Source organism: Melanotaenia boesemani, chromosome 10 (genome assembly GCF_017639745.1).
Source record: "Melanotaenia boesemani isolate fMelBoe1 chromosome 10, fMelBoe1.pri, whole genome shotgun sequence".
Lineage (NCBI taxonomy): Eukaryota > Metazoa > Chordata > Actinopteri > Atheriniformes > Melanotaeniidae > Melanotaenia > Melanotaenia boesemani.
The window spans coordinates 26730361-26752501 of NC_055691.1; the positions used below are offsets into that span (position 1 = coordinate 26730361).

Sequence of the window (22141 nt, forward strand, 5' to 3'; positions counted from 1 at the left end):
CAAAATTGACATTACATTGGCTGATGCTTTTGTGTTGTTTTGTCCAGACATGCACCTTGAGATTTTTGTAACCAGACATATGCAGCATGAGCTGCAAGGAAGAGTGTGTGAAGGGACGCCTTTCTGCAGGCTTCTGTAAAACCCATAAAAATCCCAAAACGAACATCTAAATCTGTACACTGCTTTTAAGCAAGGCAGTTTAAAGATTCTTTCAGAGCTATTCCTGCAGCGTTGTGAAGCTTTTTTCTCGGTAGCAACACAACTATTGTTTACAAAGATAACTGCAATGGGTCCAAGGTGCCTACAGCGCTGGTATAATAGTGGTGATGAGTTAATATCACCAATCGCTCACACGATGTACAAACTGGTGAACATAATTACATCTTAAAGTAGCACTATGTAACTCTCCAACCTTAAAACTCTGTGTTTCTAATGCATTTGATGCCACAGTGACATTTTTTATGTACATTACTGGAGCTGTTTTTGCCCAGGTTGCATCACGAAACAGCTGATTTTTGATTAACGCACGTCACACACCAGCAACTGAATATCAACACAGTGGCCGTTTTGAACTTGTAACGGGGCTGATTCATCAAAGATACCCAAGAGGACATCACTGGAGGAAGAGAGGAAAAGAAAGAGAGAAAGGGGCAGAGCAAGAGATAAGACAAGAGTCAACATTGGATTGACTTTTACTCACTGAGAGCTGAGAGTCCAGCTAGGATGCAAAATGGACCGAATTAGCTGCTGTTAGGTGGTGCATCACAGAGGAAATCTACCTGTAGTGCTTCTTTAGGATAAAAAAAAGGAGTAAATGGCTTTTTCTGGCTTTTTTTTGAGCTTTTTGTTAGTTTCTCACCAGTTTTCCTGTGTTTATCCAGCTCATTACTACCCATCTATATATATTTTCCCTCTAGTTTAACTTTATGTCACCAGCTTGTCTTTATGCTCTTCATAGTTTTGATTTCTTGCCACTGCTTGAAGTCCAAGCATTCCTCTGTTTGGATATTTGTTCTTTGTGTTCCCCTGACTTTCTTTGAATTTACTTGCGGATTTTTGCAACCCAAGGAAAACTACAAAGACAATATGGTCCAATGTTGCATTTTCCCAACAACACAAATATGTACAATGTTGACATGACTTCCTCTTGAGTATTTGTTTTCTTTGCTTTCACAGAAGAACTGTGTCTTCATGTTTGTTTAAACATTTGCAATTATTGTACCTTTGTAGGTTTTGATGGGTCATACCAATGGCTGTATAAACAAACCTGCTTGCACACGCTCCGCCAAAATCTTCTGGTTTTCAAATGTGGAACTTGTCATATTCTATGACAGGTTGCAAAAATCAGGAGGTGCATGGCTGGCGTTGTATCAAGCTGGGCAAATGTTGCTTTTCGCAAGAACTAGAAGAACAACCAGTCTCTTTATCTATTTTTAACACTGTATGTTTTGTTATTTTATATCACAGCACTCAGTTACTGCAACCTATTGGGTAATGTCTGACTGTTAATAGAAACATGCTTTTGAACATGATTTTTAAACTATGTGACTTTACTAAAATATATTTAACACTGCAAGATTTTAAGTCTAGCTTTCACATTGCAGACCACTGACCCAGATTTGAGGCAAATCAGCAGTTTAGTCAGCAGTCATCAGTTGCTCATATTTCAGCCCTGGACTGAATATCTAACATATCTGATATTTTCAGAAGTTGGAGGGGAATGAGATCTTGGTGAGGAGCTACAGCCAATGTGAGCATTAAAGACTGGCATCAGTGGGCATGATGGGAAGAAATGTGTAACAAGTAAATAACAAGCATACAGTAAAACTGACAGGGTATGGTGAAGAAACTATAGTCTGCTTAGGAGACTCAGCAGAATTTGGTTAATCATTAATCGGTGAGAGCACCCATGTCTCTTTGATGTTTTCATTGTGCATTATCATACTGTAACAGACGCAAGAGAGAAAAGTCATGGAGAAGCTGCCTCTTTCTCTTCTGCAACCAGCTAAGAAAAAAGACAGAGACTGAATAACCAGGAACTACTTGCATATTAATGCAATGTTAATAATGAAAGGAAGAGACTGGTCTGTATGACAGTTGAGACTATTTAAGACAGGCGTCACATGACTTTAGCTTAAAGAAATGTAGTCTGAACACACTTGGACTTCAAAACTCCCAATCACAAGAGAAATGCATTTGTATTGTGACTAATACAGTCATCCAAAAACAATGAAAACCCTGTGGTCTGAACTTGGCTTATGTTACCGTGTGCTGATGGTCAGAGATTTGGGGCATGTTTTAGTTTTAACAGCAATGTAAACATGGACTTATGGTGTTGCTTTAGGGCTAAAAATTTTCAGACATTTTCAAGCAGTAAATATGTGAAGTTCTGCAATATTCACTCTGATAGTTGTTAGTGTGTAACAGCTCCTTTCTTATAGCACCCAGCAAAATTACTGACTCTTGTTTGCCCTCTGATGCTTGCCAGCTCTTCCCATTTACTAACACAGCTGATGAGACCCAGCTGCAACACATATGCTGTCTTATACTTTCCACATGGGGAACTCAATGTCTGAACAAAACCTCTATTCACTAATCTTTTATTGTTAAAGCAGACTTTTGACTCGATTGTAACTTTAATTCATTCAAATAGATTTGAAAATAGTACCATTTACCACTGTAACAGTTGAGACACTCATTTCAGTTTCGCCGTGACTAATTATGGATGAATCCAGAAGAGTATAATTTAGTCTTCAGTCAATACGTGGCAGGTATGCTGCCTCACAGCCACGTTCATGAAGCCTCCGATCTATGGATAGTCTACAAGACAGTACGCTTTTGGCATAAGCTAGGCCAATCCTGTTTTGTCCCGTCATGTCTGATTGTGCTCATCATCAGACATCCTCGGGGACAGGGCAGGATGATTTGACGTCACCAACACACACAGAAAAAGCTTGTTCCTCACCTTGTGTTGCAGAGGTGGTGTATTTTGGTCAGAGTGTCAAATACGTCACAGTCTCAGGGGTGTGAACCACAAGCAGCTGAGTGAAGTTCTCTAACTGACTGTCAGAACAGCCACTCATCCACACTGATGTACCCACATACTTTGACAGCCCCAAACTTCTGACAGCTCAGAAACTGAGCACAAAGCACTGTTATCTCTTTCTACTTCATTTTACCAATAACTTCTGCTGCATCTGTTGCTGATATGTAGTAAAATGCTACAGCTAATAAACGGTTTAGACACTTAAGAAGAGGTTTTTTTTAGTAATCTCAACACACTTGAGAGAAGGCTGTGTATTTTCTCTGTAGTCTTTCATTAGATTACTCATTAGAAGGCAAAGGGATTAAGCTGATTTGGTGGTGTGAACAGAGATGTGACAGATTCTACTAAAACATCAATTTTGCTACTAATTAGGTAGTTGGAGAGGAAGTCTAAAACTCTGCATGAAGCTACACCTGATAAATAATTAAAACACTTGTTGATGAACAGGGTGCTAGCTCTCAGTTTGCTTGTTGATGGTTTGATTCTTAATGTTTTCAACATTACTGTCATCTGTGGATATATCTTGACCAGTTGATGACTGACAAACCATTAGGCACTTCCTATTCCAGCATCCAATTAAAGGCTTCACAACAACTCCTAATAAGAGGACTGTAGAGTTGATAAGCAACCAATTTTGAGGCTTGTAGCCCTCTGCTTCATTAGGAGGATGTGGAGCTAAAACAGAAAATTCAACACGGTGGACATCAAAGTGCCCACTCTGCAAAATGAGTAACAAACTCCTTATTAGATATGCACCAATCTCCTAGGATACAGCCGACATACACAATGATCACCCAGCAAAACTGCTGGCTGTATAATGCTGCTGAATAATGCTCAGCTCAATTACTGCTTGCCAGAAGGGCAGGTGTTGGTTTGCACTGCGAGATGTGAAAGAACAGGAGTGAAGAAGGAGATGGAGGCAGAGAAGGAATGGAACCATTTCAAAATTTCAAGTATGAGAAAGTAGCACTTTTCAATATAAAAGATCAAAGTGTCTGAAAATGTGTTATACTTCATGGGCTATAATCATGAGTGGATGATAGTGGGATTGGGGGTGGGGGGTGGACACTCGTAGCCTATATGAGGGGTGGCGGGGTTTTAAGCTGCACTGGAGGCATTTTTTTTTTCCTAAATCTGCCGAGGTAGGAGGGAGGCAAGGAACAGTCCGGTGCAAAAGCTGCAGCAGGGTTCGTGCCAGCTTATTGCTGTCGCAGCCCACACATTCGCCTGATACAATCGCAGAGACACCAAATGCCATGAGAATGTCAAACTCAGTCTTTAAAGAGACAACCACCACAGAGGAAGAAACGCAACAGCACGACAACAACAGGTGATAAATGTGCCAGAGAAATCATCCTCTGTGTCAAAATGCAAATGATGTTGTCATGAGGAAAAGGATGGACAGAATCTATCAAGATCTCTGTTTTATATATTTAGAAATCTGTGGTTGTCTGTCCAGATTTTTGCCTGCGCAGACTTCTCCAATTCTTTTCTGTGTGTATCATAGAAAAATTCCCCTGTGTGTTATTTGCTTCCTGTTTAGACCATAGTACAGCTCTTGTGCCTACATGCTAGACAAAGATTTCAAACTGGGCAAAATGGGAACGAAAACCAAAGTGTAACAATAAAACAAAATAACAACAAAAAGTCAACAGTTTTGGGGTTTGTTATGTGTCAGGCTAATTCTTGGTATGTGGCAGTTTCCCAGCAACCAGTGGAGGCTCCAGGATGCCGCTGCTCCCAAACATGTATCCCCAATAAAACAACAATTTTTCTGTTTTCACAGTTTTTGGATTGGCTTTTAAATAGCAGAGAGGTTCTTGTGGGGGAATTTTGTCACCTCTGAAAAGAGCCAAGCAGGTTGTTATAATTCTTTCCAGTTTTAGCAATAAATTAGCTTCTGAAGTGGCATCTCAGCTTTCTCCTTTTGTTCACTGCAGTTATGCAAACTTGAAAAGTTAAACTGCTGCATTTTTTTATGTTATTTATTGATTTTCACATTAATTGTCTGATTCCCCAGATTACATCCTCATTGCTAAATAAAATACATTTCTTATTCACAGTTTTAGATTAATTTCCCATCAGTTTAAAGGCTACATGTATATTTCATGTCATCCTGAAAAATGATGCATTCGTCTATTTTTGACGCATATTTGAGAGTCAAATAGATGCAAATAACATGCTGTTAAAATTCAGTGCATTTTTCCATCTTTGATGAGATCATTGTTGATTCCCACCATCCTCTGATAAGTCTGTGTAGCCAGACGTTAAATTGGCATGTAATTTTGAAAATTAACACAGCGGTCTGGTTCTGGAATAATCACGTCCAGATTGAATTATTTCATCCCAATTTAATTCTATTTTCATTTCACCGAGTTTAATTTCCTTTTCATTTTTTTAAATCTTGAAACTTTGACCAGACTCTTAAGTGTTAACATATATTTGTCCTTTACAGGGTCTATAAATAGTCCCTGAGCCATTCTACAGCCTGATGAGTAAAAATCTCACAATGCAGACAGAAGAAAAGGTTATATTTAGAAGGGAGGGAGGGAAGAGCAGCAGCTGCAACGTAAGATATCTGAAAATGGAAAACGCTCCCAGGGGTGGCAGTGCTGAAATTATTTATTTCCCCCTTTAATATACAGCACACAACAGTATTGTCAGGGCAAAGATCACACCATATGAGGACCACTGAAGTCCATGAGGCACCCAGTGCTAATGAATATGTCTAAACCAGTGAGCTTTGGCCTTATTCTGATCTCTGGTCCATCATGCCTTTGCATAATGCAACTTCTTTAAAATTAAATGCACAAAACTTAAATGCTTTCTTATTTGCAATAATAAAATTGAGACATTCGTTTTGATTTTCACTCAAATATAGATGTACTCTTCTAGATATACAACCAAGTTCATAATTTACCAAAGATATCTGACCTTATTTTGCATTTGCATTTCTATGATGGTCCCTCTTCAATTTGGTTGCAGAGGATCTTATCTTTTGACTTGGTGACAACAGTGTGTGCTGTTTTATAAAAACCACCTTCTTCATGTGCCTTGTAAACAACACTTCCTCAGAGACTGAGAAACCAATCACAGGTGAGAAATCACTGCCTGCATTGACAACTGGAGTCCTGAGACATCAGGTGTTTGGATGGGTAATAAAGTGATTAGTTGCAGCCTCAGAGGAAAAGGAGCAGGGGTCAGAGGACTAATGATTGAACGTGGTGGTGGCTTATTCAAGACAGAAAAGGGAGGGGAAGAAAAGCACCACCATCAAAAAATATTTGCGCAAATGCCTTAAAAGCCTTTTTGTCGCTGGTGGAATGTTGTGTGTCTGATTTACCTGTTCCTTGCAGGGCTGAGAACATCACTGTTCTCATTAGAAACTGCTTCTGTGCTGTCTCATAGCAACCTAAAAATAGAAATGTCCCTATTAGGCTGTATAGCTTGTGACGGCTGCTACAAGTTTTGGCCTCTTTAATTGCACAGCGTAAATATATATAGGTGCAAAGAAATATTCAGCCTTCATATCAGAGACAAGACTGCTTAGAGAAAAGCACACCAAGTGGCCTGAAAATCTAATTATTATCTGATGTGATGTATGAAACAGCCACTGTTTTTCTACAATGCCCAACTTTAATGAAAAAGACAGTTCAAGAGTGTAACACTCTGGAATTTCCTGTAAAAACAGTACGATCCTGAGCAGATTCCTTTGTCACATTTCACTGCTGAATTGTCTTTGCTGTGCCCGTTATTACATGACAGGTAGAGAGCCCGCCTCTGTTCCAACACTGATGTTCCTACACTGCAGAAAGATTCAATATTATTTATAGCACAGACTTACTATCTCAGGCATGTATTACAGTTTTTTTTTTTTCTTTTCTTTTTCCACAAAGCAGCATTACCAAAATCCAGATATATATTTTTATCGTGTCCAGGCCAAACTCTGCTCCTGTGCTACTTTCAATGACAAAATGTTATCTTTAAATAATTGTAAATAAGATGGAAATACGCCGAACCCTCGCATGACTTTAAGAGGTGGCGCTCTTTTTGTTTGCGTCCTGCAGATAGAAAGATCAAGACAGAGGTTTTCATCAGACGCAATTTATTTCGGTCGGCTCTGACGTCAAGAGAAAACACGTTTCATTCAACAAGCAAGAAACTAAGTTATTTATAACCCGCTGCATCTCCAGGTTGTGATCCTTGAGTGCGCAGTGAAAGGAATACTCCCCATTGGACTGATGTAGCGTGCCTCCATAACAAAATCCACACAGCTCATGAGCCATGGTGACAGAGAGGCACGGCACACTATAACCCAAACTAGGACGCATCGATGGGAGCATCCACGGCTGATAAATAGGGATATTGCAAAGAACTGCAACAAACTTTGTGTTTCAAATGTTTTCTTTTACCCCCTAGTATCCTCCCTCTTAGATGACACTGGGTACTTTGAACATGGAGAATCTCTTTTCTGACCAGGTAAGAATACAAGCTGTGAAAATTGTTCAGTTGCAGAATTATTAAAAGTGAAGGTTATGAATTTAACTTTGTATCGTCCGTCGTTGTTAGATGAGGCTGGCAAATAGACAAACATGTTAAATGTCTCATAATTTAAAAGACACGTGTAAAATATTCGCAAACTGACACTGATAATCAGAAATCAAAGATCAGACTAAGAATTTGTCTGGAAATAGGGCGATCAGCTGGAATAGTTTGTTATGATGCGCGTCTTTGGCCAAGTTTTCCAAAACGAGAACCGCGGTCAGCGATTTACCCGGCTCTCTTTGTGTCTTCATCTACTGCCATCATATTTTTTGTGACACTGTATCATTTTTATATGTATTACATAAAGCGCATCCTCTTAGGCACGTCTTTTTTATTGCAATAGAAAAAAAGATGAAGAAGGCTGGTGGTTTTTGCGCACCCGTGAAAAACGGTGGAGGATTTAGCTGTTCTATGGATGTGATGGGAAATGTGCGCGAGCTGTTTTTTTTTAAATAGATATATCAGTTTTTAATTTTAACGCCCAAATAGCATCGCTTGATCGTTCATCAGAAGTGTTAGTGACTCTAACAGGTAGTGTACTTTGCTATCTATGCGTTTCGGGGAAGGAGCGTGATCAGTACAATCTCCTTCTCTTTCTTCTTTCTATGCGCTTTTCTTTTTTCTGTCTGATTAAATAAGGGATATACTCTATTTATTATAAAAGAGAATAAGAAGCTATGTTTATATATGCTGAAGCAGACTGCCATCTACTGGTTGTGATAATTTGGCAAAATATTGAACAAGCAAACTTGAGTCTTAATTACAAGATTTTCTAATATAAGCTGAACTAATTCCACATTTTGTTCAAAGGGCTGTAAGCTGTAAATTCAATACTGAGAAGATCTGTGACTGGCTGGAAAATGGCAGATATTCTGGAGCTGCGCACAGATGGAAACTCACTCCTGAAGGCAGTATGGCTCAGACGTTTGAGACTCACCAGGCTCCTGTTGGAAGGAGGTGCATATATCAATGAGAGCAATGAACGTGGGGAGACACCACTCATGGTAGCCTGCATGTCAACACACTCTGACCAACAGAGTGTGAGCAAGTCAAAGCTTGTCAAATATCTGCTGGACAACCAAGCAGACCCCAACATACAGGATAAAGCAGGCAGGACAGCTCTGATGCATGCCTGTATCCATAAGGCTGGACACGAAGTGGTGGATCATCTCCTCAGCAACGGTGCTGACCCCAGTCTAGAGGACCGGAGTGGGGCCTCAGCTTTGGTCTATGCTATCAATGCAGATGACAAGGAGACACTAAAATTACTCTTGGATGCATGCAAAGCAAAAGGCAAGGAGGTAATCATAATCACTACAGACAAGTCACCATCTGGCACAAAAACCACCAAACAGTATCTTAATGTCCCCCCATCTCCAGAGCTGATTGAGAGGTCTTCCTCAGAATACTGTGCTTCTCCTTCTGATATTAATGTTACTGCATCTCCAACATCTGAACAAGAACAACAACACACTGTCTTCAGTTTCCAGACAAAGCTAAAAAACTCCAGTGTAGCTGCAAAGCTTCCAAATGGGCCCACATCTCCCACACGCCGGCCTGCAAACCCTAAGCGTGCACGTTTGCCTCAGCTGAAGCGGCTGCAATCAGAGCCTTGGGGGTTGATTGCTCCTTCTGTCCTGGCTGCAGCTGCCGCCCATGAAGAGAGCAAGAAAGCTGGCTCTGATGAGGATGTAGTTGTAGGGGTGAATGGACTCTCTTTGAATAAGAGGTCAGCTTTATCCCGACAGAACAGTGTGGATGGGAAGGACAGCTTATTCCCGCTGGTAGGTGAACAGTCCTGTAAAATGACAGCCTCACTATCAGTTCCTCCAACATCTAAACCATCCTATGAAAGATCTCTTGGCCAGCACCAGCCGCTGGCTCGGCGTAGTACCGTGCCCACGGAGCAGGAGAGCAGCAGCTGCAGCAGTGGACTAGTCAGTCTGAGAGACACAATGCAACGGAGACGCCTGGGAAATGATCACTATGACTCAGATTCACAGCTCTATTCAGACTCTGCCATGTTAGATTCTCCTAAAGTCCCAGTGGAACGAAGGAAACTAAACACCTCTCCACTTGCGATGCTTACCAGTTCCAGAGAATCTCTTGACAGCAATGCCAGCACATCCTCTCCCAGCACAGCACGCAGGCGTGCACCAGGCCTCTTGGAGAGGAGGGGCTCAGGCACATTGCTGCTGGATTACATCTCCCACACCAGACCTGGCCACCTACCCCCTCTCAATGTCAACCCAAACCCACCCATTCCTGATATCGGGGCTAGTAACAAGCCTTCTTCACCTCTAGCTACAGGTATTAGATCTATAGCTCCAGTAGCACCCAACACACCAAAGAGAGGAGGCCTCAAGTCGAAGAAGAAACTTGTGAGAAGGCACTCTATGCAAGTGGAGCAAATGAAACAGCTTTCTGATTTTGAGGAGCTTGCTCATTAGTTAGAGATGGCATTAATGCAGCAAATACTGTGGAAGTAGAAACGTAAACATAACTTGTCAGGAAGTAAATCCATAGGTTCAGTTGTGCATACACAGCCATCTAGATGTTGAATGATGTATAATTTATTAAAAATAAATATACATATATTGAAACTAAGCAATATAAGTAGATTTTGTCCTTGTGCAACAGCCAACCTTAAAAATGATTATATTTTGACTTCACAACATCTGTTTTATATGTTTTACACATTTGAATGTAAATGCCAAGACATGGTACTTTTTTCCTCTCTCATACGATCATGTAATTGTAGAGAACTACCAGGGTTCATTTGTAGCCAGCAGGCCGCTTGGGCGCCCTTTGTGCATGTGTAATTAGCACCATAAATGGATTTTCTCTGGAAAAGACAAGAGATTGATGCATTTGTCTGAGATGTAGCTTTGAGTGAGATGAAGTTTGACTGTTTGTAGCAATTCTGTACAAAGTGCCTTCAAGATTTAAAAAAAAAAAAAAATCTAAAAAAGAAAAAAAATATATACATTTGTTGTATCAATGCCATTTTGATTGATGTTGATGTAATCAGCATATGTTTCATTTTAATGTTGCTGGTCTGACATAAAATAAAGATTCATGATGAAGACACATGATGTGAATCGACATTAAGTCTTAATAACAGGTAAAACAGTGGGCTATGTTTAATAGCACTTTAAAAGAGGGTTAAAAAATAAATAAAATGTCACTACTAACCATGTTAAAAAGCACATTTCAAGCACCAGTAATTCTTATCTGTTTATTCCAAGTAAGACCTAATACCATGTAAGCCCTCAGTCAATGCAGACATTGGTGAAACAAGTCAATTAGTCATTTCTAATCTGAAAATCGTACAGCTTCCACGTAACTTATCTGTGAAGCAGTCCTTCTGTCTAAAATAAAATTAATTTAATTAAATTTAATTTAATCCATAATATTTTTCCAAGTAATTTGCTGTACATTATAAATAAATGTCTATTAGTTCCTGGGTTTTGCTTGTTAACTCATTTGTCTCAATCGGTTGGTGTTCAACCGCTAACAGGCACACAGATGCTCACTGGAAGGAGCACCTGTACATCCTCGGGCTGCTTGGCGATGCTTTGGTACTGTGATGACGGCAATCGTCATCATCATCATCAATATCATTGTGTCAGACCGACCATAGAGGCACTCAGATCCCACAGCTTTTTGGCGTCTTCATCATCCTGTGCCTGAGGGGCGACAGCTTTTCGGGCGCAGTCACTGCAATTGGTATAGAATTCAATATTAAACTCAACCTCATATATTCTTACTGTCCTCCAAAAGTTCATAATCTGGTAAATAATTTGATGAATATGAACCACATGATAACTTACAGTGTCAAATACCAATACCTGACTGTGTAAGTAGTTTATTACCATTAGATATTTATCAGATTGAACAATCAGTGTCTGCAAAACTGTTCTTTTTCTCTCAAAACAGAATTCAATCAGTTTTTTTGTATGTGTTCCATCATTTATCAAGATCTTTTTGTTTACAAGACTACAAACCGTAGAGGCCATGATGTGTTAATGGGGCGTAGCGTCTGAGCCTTTTTAAACTGCACAGAGCAATATGAACATGTGTGCAAACACTTACATATCAGTCATTTACCAGAAACTGGCTGAACAGGCAACTAAAAGAGTCAAACAGGACAGCAGGATTAAAGCTCCAGTTTTTTCTGTGTAGCCACCAGATTTATACATTTTTTGTAAACTGTCACATATTAAAACACAAAATAATATAACTGTCTTTTCTACAGCTTTAAAAAATAGATCTTTCAGTAAAATCCAGTGTTGAAGTCATACTATCTTTTTTTTTTTAATGCTAAATTATATCACATCAGTAATATCTAAATGATGCGAAATGAGTCACTTATAGTTACTTATCAGCCACCTCTGCAATTCCTCTCACCTTGACAGGGCCTTTATGTCTACTTCAGATAATTGCTTTGTTTTTTTTTCAGCCCATACTTGTGCTCTCATCAGGCAGCTATTTTTGCTAAGAAAGCTCTATTGAACCTGTTGTACTCTACCTGCACCAGATAGATGACAGCTAAAGTTAGCAACTAGCTGGTGATCACAGTGAAACGTTCAGCAACTAAAAAGGCAGAAGGGTCCCCTGGGAGTCAGTGGATAGCAAAAACAGAGTTGAAATGACAGTGAATGTTGAGCTAACATTTACCAGAGCAGGGAGCATGACTTCAAATGAATGTCAGTGTTGCTCTGTGTCTGCTGGATGTGTTTTAGATGCACTGGTCTGATGCGTCAGATCAGAGGCACTGCTGATTCTGACATTAAATGAACTTGAAACAACCTAACTGATCCAAATCAAATTCATTTTTTTTGCCAGTGTTTTGATAAGAGTCCTCAGTTACCACCAACAGTAATTAATGTGTCTGTAAAGATAATGTGAAAACAGATTTCTGGACTATTTCATTTGAAAAAAAAAAATAAAATAAAACTTTAAACGCTAAAACTAAATTTTGACAACCTTTTCACTCAGGATTCTTTTCCAGTTATCTGGAAAAATTTATTTATCTATTTATGGAGCTAAGAATTAAATGTGAGTTATTTTTTATTTTTATTTTTTACATTTGTTAAGTAATTTATATTCCCATATCTGAATGTGTGAAAGCAAGCACATAAATAAAGCATTACACATCTACAAGTGCAGATTAGATTTACCCATAGGAGATCCTCGGTTTGATCTTCAATCAGATTTATCTAACTGCTGACCAGCGGCTGCAGCAGTGCTTTAAAGTTCGGTTACAGACACAGACGACTCACTCCTCTCTCTCCTTGATTGGTCAGCAATAAGACTGGTGAGTCAAACTGAAGATGTCCATTGGGTATTTAGTTAGATGTGTAAAAAGGCACAGCAACAGCTTTCTTTTTGCAGAACTGACTTGTATTATTAGGTTTGCAGAATTGATAAATACATTTAACTCATTTAGATTACACAACCTCCAAACCTATCTTATCTCTGTAAGGCTGATGCCATGTTCGACTGTTCGAGGGGATGGTCTCTACCTGGTTTTCTTCTCGACACTAACAGTTAAGTATTAAGGAAAAAAATTCAGTCTTTGCTTCCTTTTCTTGGCAGCCAAATCAAGTCTATTGTTGGTCCCAAACTTTGTTTTCAGAATGATGGACATTCGTGTGCTTTTTGGCACTTCAAAGACAGTAAAAAGATGAAAGAAAAGGAAGGCAGATGTGTGGCCATGAATGTAATTAGGCTCAGGTGGAGTCAGGTCGAGCTGCAGAATCACTCTGAGCATCTTAGAGAAGGAAAATGGTCGTAAAAAGATTTAAAAACTTATGTGAGTCCCATATTTCATTCAATTATATTTAATAGTTAAACACAAAACAAAAAAAAAATGCCCAATTTAAACAAGAATTTGGGAACCTTGCAAGGGTGTGAAGATTTTCAGTTGTCATTCTGTATTCAGCTATACATTTAGGGAAAAACAAAGTACTGGTACTGGAATGTCATCCAGAGTCTAAGTGGAGAAATCAGACGGTGAACTGGGATCGACAGAACACCAATTCTAATGAATAATAATATAGTATGTCAGAGTGGTGTGCCTTAAAAATGGCTGTCCCATCCACTGAAGCAGCTTAAGAGTGACACTGGGTTTAATAAAATATTAATGTTAACTGTTAGATTACATGATGTTTTATTACAGATGGCTATAATAAATAATATAACAGTGAAACTACTGACTGACCTGTAGTAGAGTCCACTCTCATTCTGCAGGCTTTCATCCACAGCACAGTAGATGGTGGTCTGTGCCCCCGCTGTTGGAGACTTGATGAGGAAAACGATTGGTGTGTACATAACTCTCTTCCACAGGGGAATAGCTGGCCAGAAGTGTCGGGCAAGCTCAGTCCGGATTATTCCAGGGTGGAGGCTGTATGTAGTAACTCCAGTTCCTTCAAAATGATAAGATATAAAACAGAATGGAGTCGCTTTGTTCAACTTGACAATACTAATCTGAAAATCAATACTGCAGAGATTCTTCTTAAAAGGGGGATAAAGTGGGATACAACACCTTGCAGCCTATTGGCCAGCTCCCTTGTAAAGAGGACATTGGCTAGTTTGCTTTGACCGTAGCTTTTCCAGGGGTGGTAATCGTTCTCCTGATTAATATCATCATAATAGATCTGACCTGGAAGACAAACACATCGCCAGTGAAATAATTTTCCTGAGTTTAAAAGAAGCTTCAAACTCTTATAAATGAGAAACAGAAAAGGAGGAAAAGCTGCACCTCTTTCATGTGCTAAACTGGAGACATTGACAATCCGGCTCGGTGCTGACTTCTCCAACAGATCCAACAGACAGTTTGTTAAAAGGAAGTGGCCCAGGTGGTTTACACCAAACTGCATCTCAAAGCCGTCCTCAGTTTTCCACTGTGGGCAGCTCATTATACCTAACAGTAAGAATAGCATTAGTTTGCCACCATCAAGCTGTTTGTCCAGACACAGAGCATTTTCTCACAGCAGCTAGAATACAATACATCACACCATTAAGAGTTGAATTTGATCTCTCCATCTACCTGCATTATTGATGAGAACATCCAGCCGCTCTTCACTTGCTAGGACATCTTTGGCAAGTTGGCGCACCGACTCCAGAGAAGCCAGGTCCAACTTTTTGACAATTACATTGTAATTTCCGCTCCTCTTCCTCACATCTTTTGCAGCTTCGTTAGCTCTGTCCATGTCTCGGCAGGCCAGAATTACCCTTGCCCCTGTAACACAGCAGCTAAATCCTTCAGTTTGAATTAGATAAAATTTTACCCTAGAATATAATGTATACCCCCAGATAAATCACATGCCTCTTTTAGCCAGGTCAACAGCGGTTTCTTTGCCAATCCCTGTGTTGGCGCCGGTGATCAGTACTGTCTTTCCATCTAACCGGGCTTTGCTGCGACACACACCACCTGCAAACCATGTCTTCAAACCAAAAAGTCCCATTCCTGTAAAAGTATCCACACAGTTACTAAACTAAATTAAAGCTATGAGCAGCATTGAAGGCCTTTGCAGCTTGGCGACACACCAGCCATGCAGCCAAAACATTTTCAACATTAAGTGCTTATCTTCTGCCCCATAGACAAAGTGACACTTCTGTATGCCTGTGATGACATCTGAAGCATTTGTGACCCTGTTTCTGACACACAGCCTTAAATATATACACTCCAAGTTTACACCACTGGCTACACCCCAAGTAGCCAGTAGATGGCACTAAATTTTTGGTGGGTACTTACGTGCAGACACGTTCGGGATATGGCCATTATCAACACTAAGAAATATCAGCTGTTTAGGTAAAAATAGTCCAGAGTTACAGCAATTTTCTGTTTCATAACATAAAACAGGAATCCATTAGGATGATGAGACTGTGTGAAGTCAGACATACTGTCAATCCAGTGATGACCAAAAATTAAATGAATGTGTTTGATTGGCTTGTAGAAGTAAATTAGGGTGAAAACATATGACTTCCTGTTTCCAGTAGGTGGGGTCATGGTATTTAACACACTCTGACACTTCATATGTCCAGTAGAGTCGCATCGTTGATGATTGAACCTAATGACAAATTATGTGAAGATAAGGAAGATGCAGATAACAGATTACCCCCAGATTACAGATAATATATATATATATATATATTATATAGCCCAAGCCCAATAACCCCTCCACCCACCCCACCCCCCTTCCAGCTAAAAATGACTGAATGAATAAATAAATGAATAAATAAGTAAATAAGAAGTAGTACAGTGGAGTAAAATGAAAATAAAATAAATAACATTTGTGACATCATAGAAGTCTGATGTATAACACGCTCCATTCATGTGAAGCATGTATGGGCAGAGAGTGCTGTTTGGAAACAAATACTGTGAGTTCTATCCAAAACATTTACTAGAATTTGCACTGACTGCTCAGGTTTATCCTTTTTTATCTATATTTTTCCTATAATTTTTAAAATCTTATATAGTAGATTTCATATAGGTACATAGTTTGATTGTTTGTCATTCTTATATATTTTGAAATTTTCTAAGATATTGTAAGAACGAGCCAGTCTTTTGAATGGAACGGCTCCTCAAGATCCAGCTCCCTTCAAAGAGCCATAAATCCCATCTCTAATATATATATATATAGTTTAAAAAGCATTTGTTTAACAGTAAAACATGGTTAAGTCTTATTATATATATATATATATATATATATATATATATATATATATATATATATATATATAATAAGACTTAACCATGTTTTACTGTTAAACAAATGCTTTTTAAACTGCTAAACTACTGTATCCTTCCAGTAACAAGCTCCAAAAGCGTCTGTCAAAAACATGATATCGCATCTCAAAAGCGCTAAGGTGAGACATTTTATCACTGCCACTTGCTTTCCCTGATTCCATTAGGAGTCTGTGTCAAGACAGTGTAGTATGCATTACCTGTTAGTGTGACCACAGCAATAGTTTTAGGGTACTGGGAAAAGAATGACCTTGTAACAGTGAGGGTCTGCATTATTTCACGGACTCTAAACGCCTACAGATGACAACACTGCTCGTATTAGTCCAACCACAGGTACGCCCAAGTGAACTGTGCATCTGCTAGTTTTCTGCAAACCGACGACAGGAAAACCTTCAAAGACTCTACTCACGTTCAGCTACGTAACGCCAACAGGAAGTACCGCCTCCCTCACTCCATGCTGAAATTTTATTGGCTCCTCAGTTCAGTAAGTTTCAAAGCAAGTAAAACTTTAGAAAATAGCTTTGTTAGGGACTTTTTAAAAAATATATAAGTATCTAAGACGATTACTTAAAAAAAACTAACATATATATATATGTATATATATATATATATATATATATATATATATACACACATATATATATATATATATATATATATATATATATATATATATATATATATGTGAAAAGTTTTAGAACATCCCAATTTTTTCAGTTTCTTTATGGAAATGAAAGCATGGTACAAATTGGAGTTATAGAAATCAAATAATCTTCAGAAAATGTTTCCCATATCTGCTGCAGAAGTTCCCATAAATGTGTGGCACTTGTAGGTTGCTTTGCTTTCACTCTTCTGTCCAGGTCATCCCAAACCAGCATTATGGGGTCTGGAGACTGTGCTACCATCTTGTTCTTTTGTTCTAAGGTATTTCTAGCATAGCTTGGACTTATGTTTTGAGTCATTATCTTCCTGTGGGATGAACCCCTGACCAACTAGATACATACCAGGGTACTGCATGGTGCTGCAGAATGCTGTGGTAGTCATTTTGGTTCAGGGTGCTTCTCACTTTGTACAACCTGTCTGACTCTGGATCCAGCAAAACAGCCCCAGACCATCACACTTCCTCCTCCGTGTTTGACATTTGATGCCAAATACTGTGGAACCATTCTTTTGTCCACTCGACACCGTACAAAGATCCTGCGTGATGAACCAAAGATTTAAAATTTTAATTCATCAGTCCATAAGTCCTTCTGGTCTTCAGTAGTCCAGTGGCAGTGTTTCCTGGCCCAGGAAAGCCTCTTTGTCGTATTCTAAGCAATGTCATTATGCTACAACTCGTCCTGTCAAACCTGCAGCTTGAAGTCTTCTCTTCCCAGTTGAAACTGAGACTTGCTACGACCACTACTAAGCTGCGCTTGAAGCTGTTGTTCTTTAAGCCGCCTATTAAGCAAAATATTAACTCTCAGAAACTTGTCCTCTGATTCATTTGTGGCTTTGGGTCTGCCAGACCTCTTCCTGTCAGAGTTTACTCCAGTTTCTGACTGCCTTTTGATTGTGAAGAAAACTGGACTCACTGACACCTTGGCTTTCTTTACAATTTCTCTGTAGGAAATACCCACATTTTTAAATGTTATGACGGTCTGATCTTTTTTCTGCAGTACAGTACTGTTCAACTGATGGTACCACATGTGTTCAAACACTGCTTTTATGCAGACAGAGGGGGTTGTAAGTAATTCATCTTTGGGAATTAGTAGCACCAGTTTTCAAGGCTTCATCACCCTTCATTGCTGCAGGACAACTTTAAACTGTCCATCCGTCCGTCCGTCCATCCGTCCGTCCATCCGTCTGTCCATCCATCCATCCGTCCATCCATCCATGCCGCTGTGTCCAATTAAGTGTCACGGGGAAGCTGGAGCCTAACCCAGCAATTAGCAGGTGAGAGGCAGGATACGCCTGGACAGGTCACCAGTTCATCAAAGGTTAACTGCAAACCGTAATTCTAATAATCATTATACTGTAAGTGTTTAAAACTGTGTAGAGGTTATAGAGAAAAAGTAGATATTCAGTGTAGACAAAAATGTGTGCTTACAGTGTAAAAATTTGCACAAAAATTTGCTTACATTAGCTATAGAATAGAATAGAAATACTTTATTAATCCCTTCAGAGAGCCCTCAGGGAAATTTGGGAGATAGCATTGAGAGAGCTAGATAGGTGCTAATACAGATTTATTTATTTGCTGTAGAATATACTGAAATCATCTGATTTCAATACAACAGGTTTGTGCTATAAGAGGAAAATGATAGATGGGTTTAAACAAAAATGGATTTTAAATTTAAACAGATGGCTGAGCCAAAAAGCAGGCTAATCTTCTGCATTTTCATCTAATTATTTTAAGGGTTTAGTGAAGATTGCTTGATTAGGTTAAGTAAACAATGCCTCTGATTCTTCAACTGGGACAAATATAGATGAAGGTGCAATGAAATTATATTTTACATATAGTGTCAAATTGTCAGAAAGAAATGGTGAATGAAATAAAATACATGAGGACAGAAATCACAGCAATCAATGGAAATTAGTTTGATATTACTAGTGGCCATGGTGCACTTTTGTCCCATAAGTCATTTGGGATTTTATTTTATTTTATTTTATTATATTTTATTTACTCAATTAACCATGGCTCTTTCCATTGCACTTCATCATTAACTTTTTATTGACCAATTTATTTTCACCTAGGTCTAAATATTTCCTTGAATTTGTTATACATTTAATGTTTCAGTGGAGCTTTTAATGCACAAATGAAAATGTGTATGAAACAGCTGTATGGAAAAGCAAGCATTGCTTTTTAAACTTCCTGCAATGTTTTCACAAATTGCAGCAACTGATATATTCGCACCACCCAGTTTCACATGAATTTTGAGTTGTGGAGCTTTCTGTAAATAAATAAATGGTTGTAAATAAATTTCAACATATATGCAGATTTTCTGTTTTTTAATCTGCTTTATGTCCAGGTTTGTGTTTCCTCCATTATCAAGACCAGTTTCTCCCTGAAGAAAATAAAGTTAAGTTACAGTTAATTGAATACCTTTCTGTTAAATTGATTTTCTAATAGAAAATCTGTTATTTCAAAGCCTTTTATATTTCAAAGTCAATGCCTTGCAGTTGTATTGGAGACAATCCCAACTATTCCACTGTTTGCAAGCATAAATACAAATAGATTAGCAAGTTATCTGAAAAGAATGCTCAGAAACTCTCCAGCAGAGGCCACCACATGCTCACTCAAAAATGCTATCAACATTTTCTAAATGACTCCAGCAGATGGCGCAAATGCACCACATAAAGTTTCCAGTCTATGCCGCAAATTATTTTATAGTCACCTATCATGCTTTCAAAGTCTTATTTTCATAAAATAAAGTACCTGTTACTGGGGGAACTAATTAAAGAAGAAACCCACCAGCAGGCTGACACCACCAAGTAATAATGTCATCAACCTGCACCCTTAAATTTAAAGCCTGATAAGTGCTACAGCCGAGCAACTAACTCCTGAAATAAAACATTTATTTTCTTGCTCATTGATGCAAGTAAAATTCTGCAGAATCAGATCAATAAATCATGTCTTTCTTTGAACTTTACAGCTCGATGGAGAAGTCTGACATTATGAGTCTGGTGGAGGACTATATATAGAGACCTGACCTTGATGTTTACAAGGTGACATGTGAGAATGTCTGAAGAAGAGTGAAAGACATGCAGACATGTTAACACACTGAGACATGGAGCGCTGTTGTAGAATGTAGAGGATTATGTAATGGCCACTGTCTACTGTCTGCCTAACCACAAACACCTCATTCTTCATGGAGTCTTTCATCACATGGGAAGGCTTAAACTGAACATTTCAAAGACAAAAAAAAATAAATAAATAAAATAACTGAACTTCATCCACTCTCACAAACACTAGACTAAGAATGTTAAATTTCACATAACATAGTGTTTGATAATGCATTTTGATAAATCTTAATAGTTTTCTGATCAGCATGACCTCCATATTCTCAGTGTACTTCAGAGGTGACCTGTCTGCTGGCTCACCACCAAGCCCACCATGTGACTGTGCTGCACACTTCCCAACCCTTCTCCCAGTATGGTAACCTTCCCCTGCTAAAATTAGAGGGCCCTCTGCTGAGACTTTTTGGAATGTGCCTTTCCTATACCCATTCTGCAGATGATTAAGAATGTATGTGAATTTCACAACTTTTATTTGCTCATTTTGATTCCTTGACTGAGTCGAGGTTTCTTTGTTTGAGGATAGATGCAGCAGATAAACAGAAAACCGCTATGTAAGTGTTATAGTGTTATAGAAGGGCTTTTATGAGACTGAGAGATTATAAGAGTGAGATAAACATATAAAGAGAGGACAATGGACACCATTAAATATGAGTAAATGGAAGTAAAGCAGGACACAAAAAGGCATTTCAAAATATATTACATTCAAAGAGTATGCATGTGCACAGGCTTGTGATGTTCTACAGATATCAGGATTTTAAAGCCAAAAAAAGGAAAGTTATATCTGATACAAAACATATGGCTTACATACTATCACATGTGCTATTCTTAAAATAATGTTATTTAAATAGGATGATTATTGTATTGTAGCTGCTTTTGGTAAAGTCCAGTAGAGCAACAGCAGCTGCAGATGAACAGATAAACCACATACTAGAGGCCAAATTATCATAAGATTTAGACACTGTGTCATGTAACTCCTTATTATATCAAAACAGCCAAGATAAGGCTTAATTATTTTGGCATTTTTAAGTATATATCCTGAACATTTCTTTAACTGCATGCTCATTGAGCTCACTTTTCATTCTAACATTCAGGAACGGTTTTAACTACAAAATATTTTCTTTGTATGTATGTATGTCAAATAGAAGATACCAGATCAAGCTGTATGTTTTTATAGTCCGTAGTCAGGAACCTTGCATGGGGTTAGCATGCATTGTCTTGAATACATTAGATAGATTTGTGATTAATATACAAAATAAAGTTCCTCATGTTTCAGTGTTGTGGAAAACAGACTCTGTTATTAATCACAACAGATCGTTCAAGACTCCATGAACAGCAGTTAAAACACAGCCATGACAGTTCTGTCAAAACACTGACTTTTATAACTAAAGTTTTATATACAGAATTAAAATCCAGGCAAACAACAACAATTTTAAAAAGATGTTAAATGTATTTCCAGCAAGCAAGCTGCCAGTTCTATAAACTCAGTGATATATATCACAACATGAAAACTTCTTGTGTTTTTGGTAATATTTCCAAGGCTCTGCGTGTTTTCTGTCTTCACCAACATTTGTAGATACATTTTAAAGCATGCCTTTGCAGCATAATGACACTATATGGACACAACCATGTGAAAATGCAAACAGTCTGCCTTACTGTGCTCTCAAATGTTTCATTTTACTGAACTGTGTGTCATAAGTATTGTTATGATGATTATCTTTTTCCATGTTGCCATAAAATCTCTACACTATTATTTATTCATTGTTACCATTATTATTACTCTCATTAACTGTTGTGCTGCATTTATAAGCCTGAATTACAAAGATATAATTGATTTTGAGAGCCTGTGAAGCCACAGACAGCAGCATACAAATGTTGTCAGAAATTATATGTATATGAAAATTACAGCTGCAATGTTTCTGTAAGCAATAAACTGAGTTTCACAAACATACAATTTTCTCAGCGCATGGAGTATCTCTCCGCCTGGGAAAACTTCTCTGGCACAAGATGGAGGTTTCTGA

The 22141-nt window shown here is 38.5% G+C and overlaps 2 protein-coding genes across 3 annotated transcripts; one reads left to right on the plus strand and one right to left on the minus strand.

Annotated features, from left to right (window-relative positions):
- The first annotated feature begins 6681 nt into the window (after positions 1-6681).
- Positions 6682-10414, plus strand: ankrd34c (ankyrin repeat domain 34C). Of its 2 annotated transcripts, none has more exons than XM_041997785.1 (2): positions 6682-7525; positions 8402-10414. In XM_041997785.1, the coding sequence occupies exon 2, from the start codon at positions 8452-8454 to the stop codon at positions 10039-10041; it is 1590 nt and encodes a 529-aa protein (XP_041853719.1). In that variant the 5' UTR covers positions 6682-7525; positions 8402-8451; the 3' UTR covers positions 10042-10414. The 2 variants fall into 2 exon arrangements, with proteins under 2 accessions (XP_041853719.1, XP_041853720.1); XM_041997786.1 differs by lacking the exon at positions 6682-7525 and adding an exon at positions 8082-8122.
- Positions 10415-10569: 155 nt separating this feature from the next.
- LOC121647949 (retinol dehydrogenase 13-like) lies at positions 10570-16760 on the minus strand. Its single transcript, XM_041997789.1, has 7 exons — positions 16547-16760; positions 14925-15065; positions 14646-14837; positions 14358-14519; positions 14142-14258; positions 13818-14022; positions 10570-11311 (listed from the first exon to the last, which is right to left on the minus strand). The coding sequence occupies exons 1-7, from the start codon at positions 16617-16619 to the stop codon at positions 11212-11214; spliced, it is 990 nt and encodes a 329-aa protein (XP_041853723.1). The 5' UTR covers positions 16620-16760; the 3' UTR covers positions 10570-11211.
- Positions 16761-22141: the final 5381 nt, after the last annotated feature.

Bases quoted from the DNA above. Each gene is read 5' to 3' on its own strand.
- ankrd34c (XM_041997785.1), top strand. From the start codon at position 8,452: ATGGCAGATATTCTGGAGCTGCGCACAGATGGAAACTCACTCCTGAAG.
- LOC121647949 (XM_041997789.1), bottom strand. From the start codon at position 16,619: ATGCAGACCCTCACTGTTACAAGGTCATTCTTTTCCCAGTACCCTAAA. The intron at 14,838-14,924 runs GCATGTGATTTA...GCTGTGTTACAG, and splicing joins TGTTGACCTGGCTAAAAGAG to GGGCAAGGGTAATTCTGGCC. The intron at 14,259-14,357 runs GTGCAGCTTTTC...TTTGTCTTCCAG, and splicing joins CAGTTTAGCACATGAAAGAG to GTCAGATCTATTATGATGAT.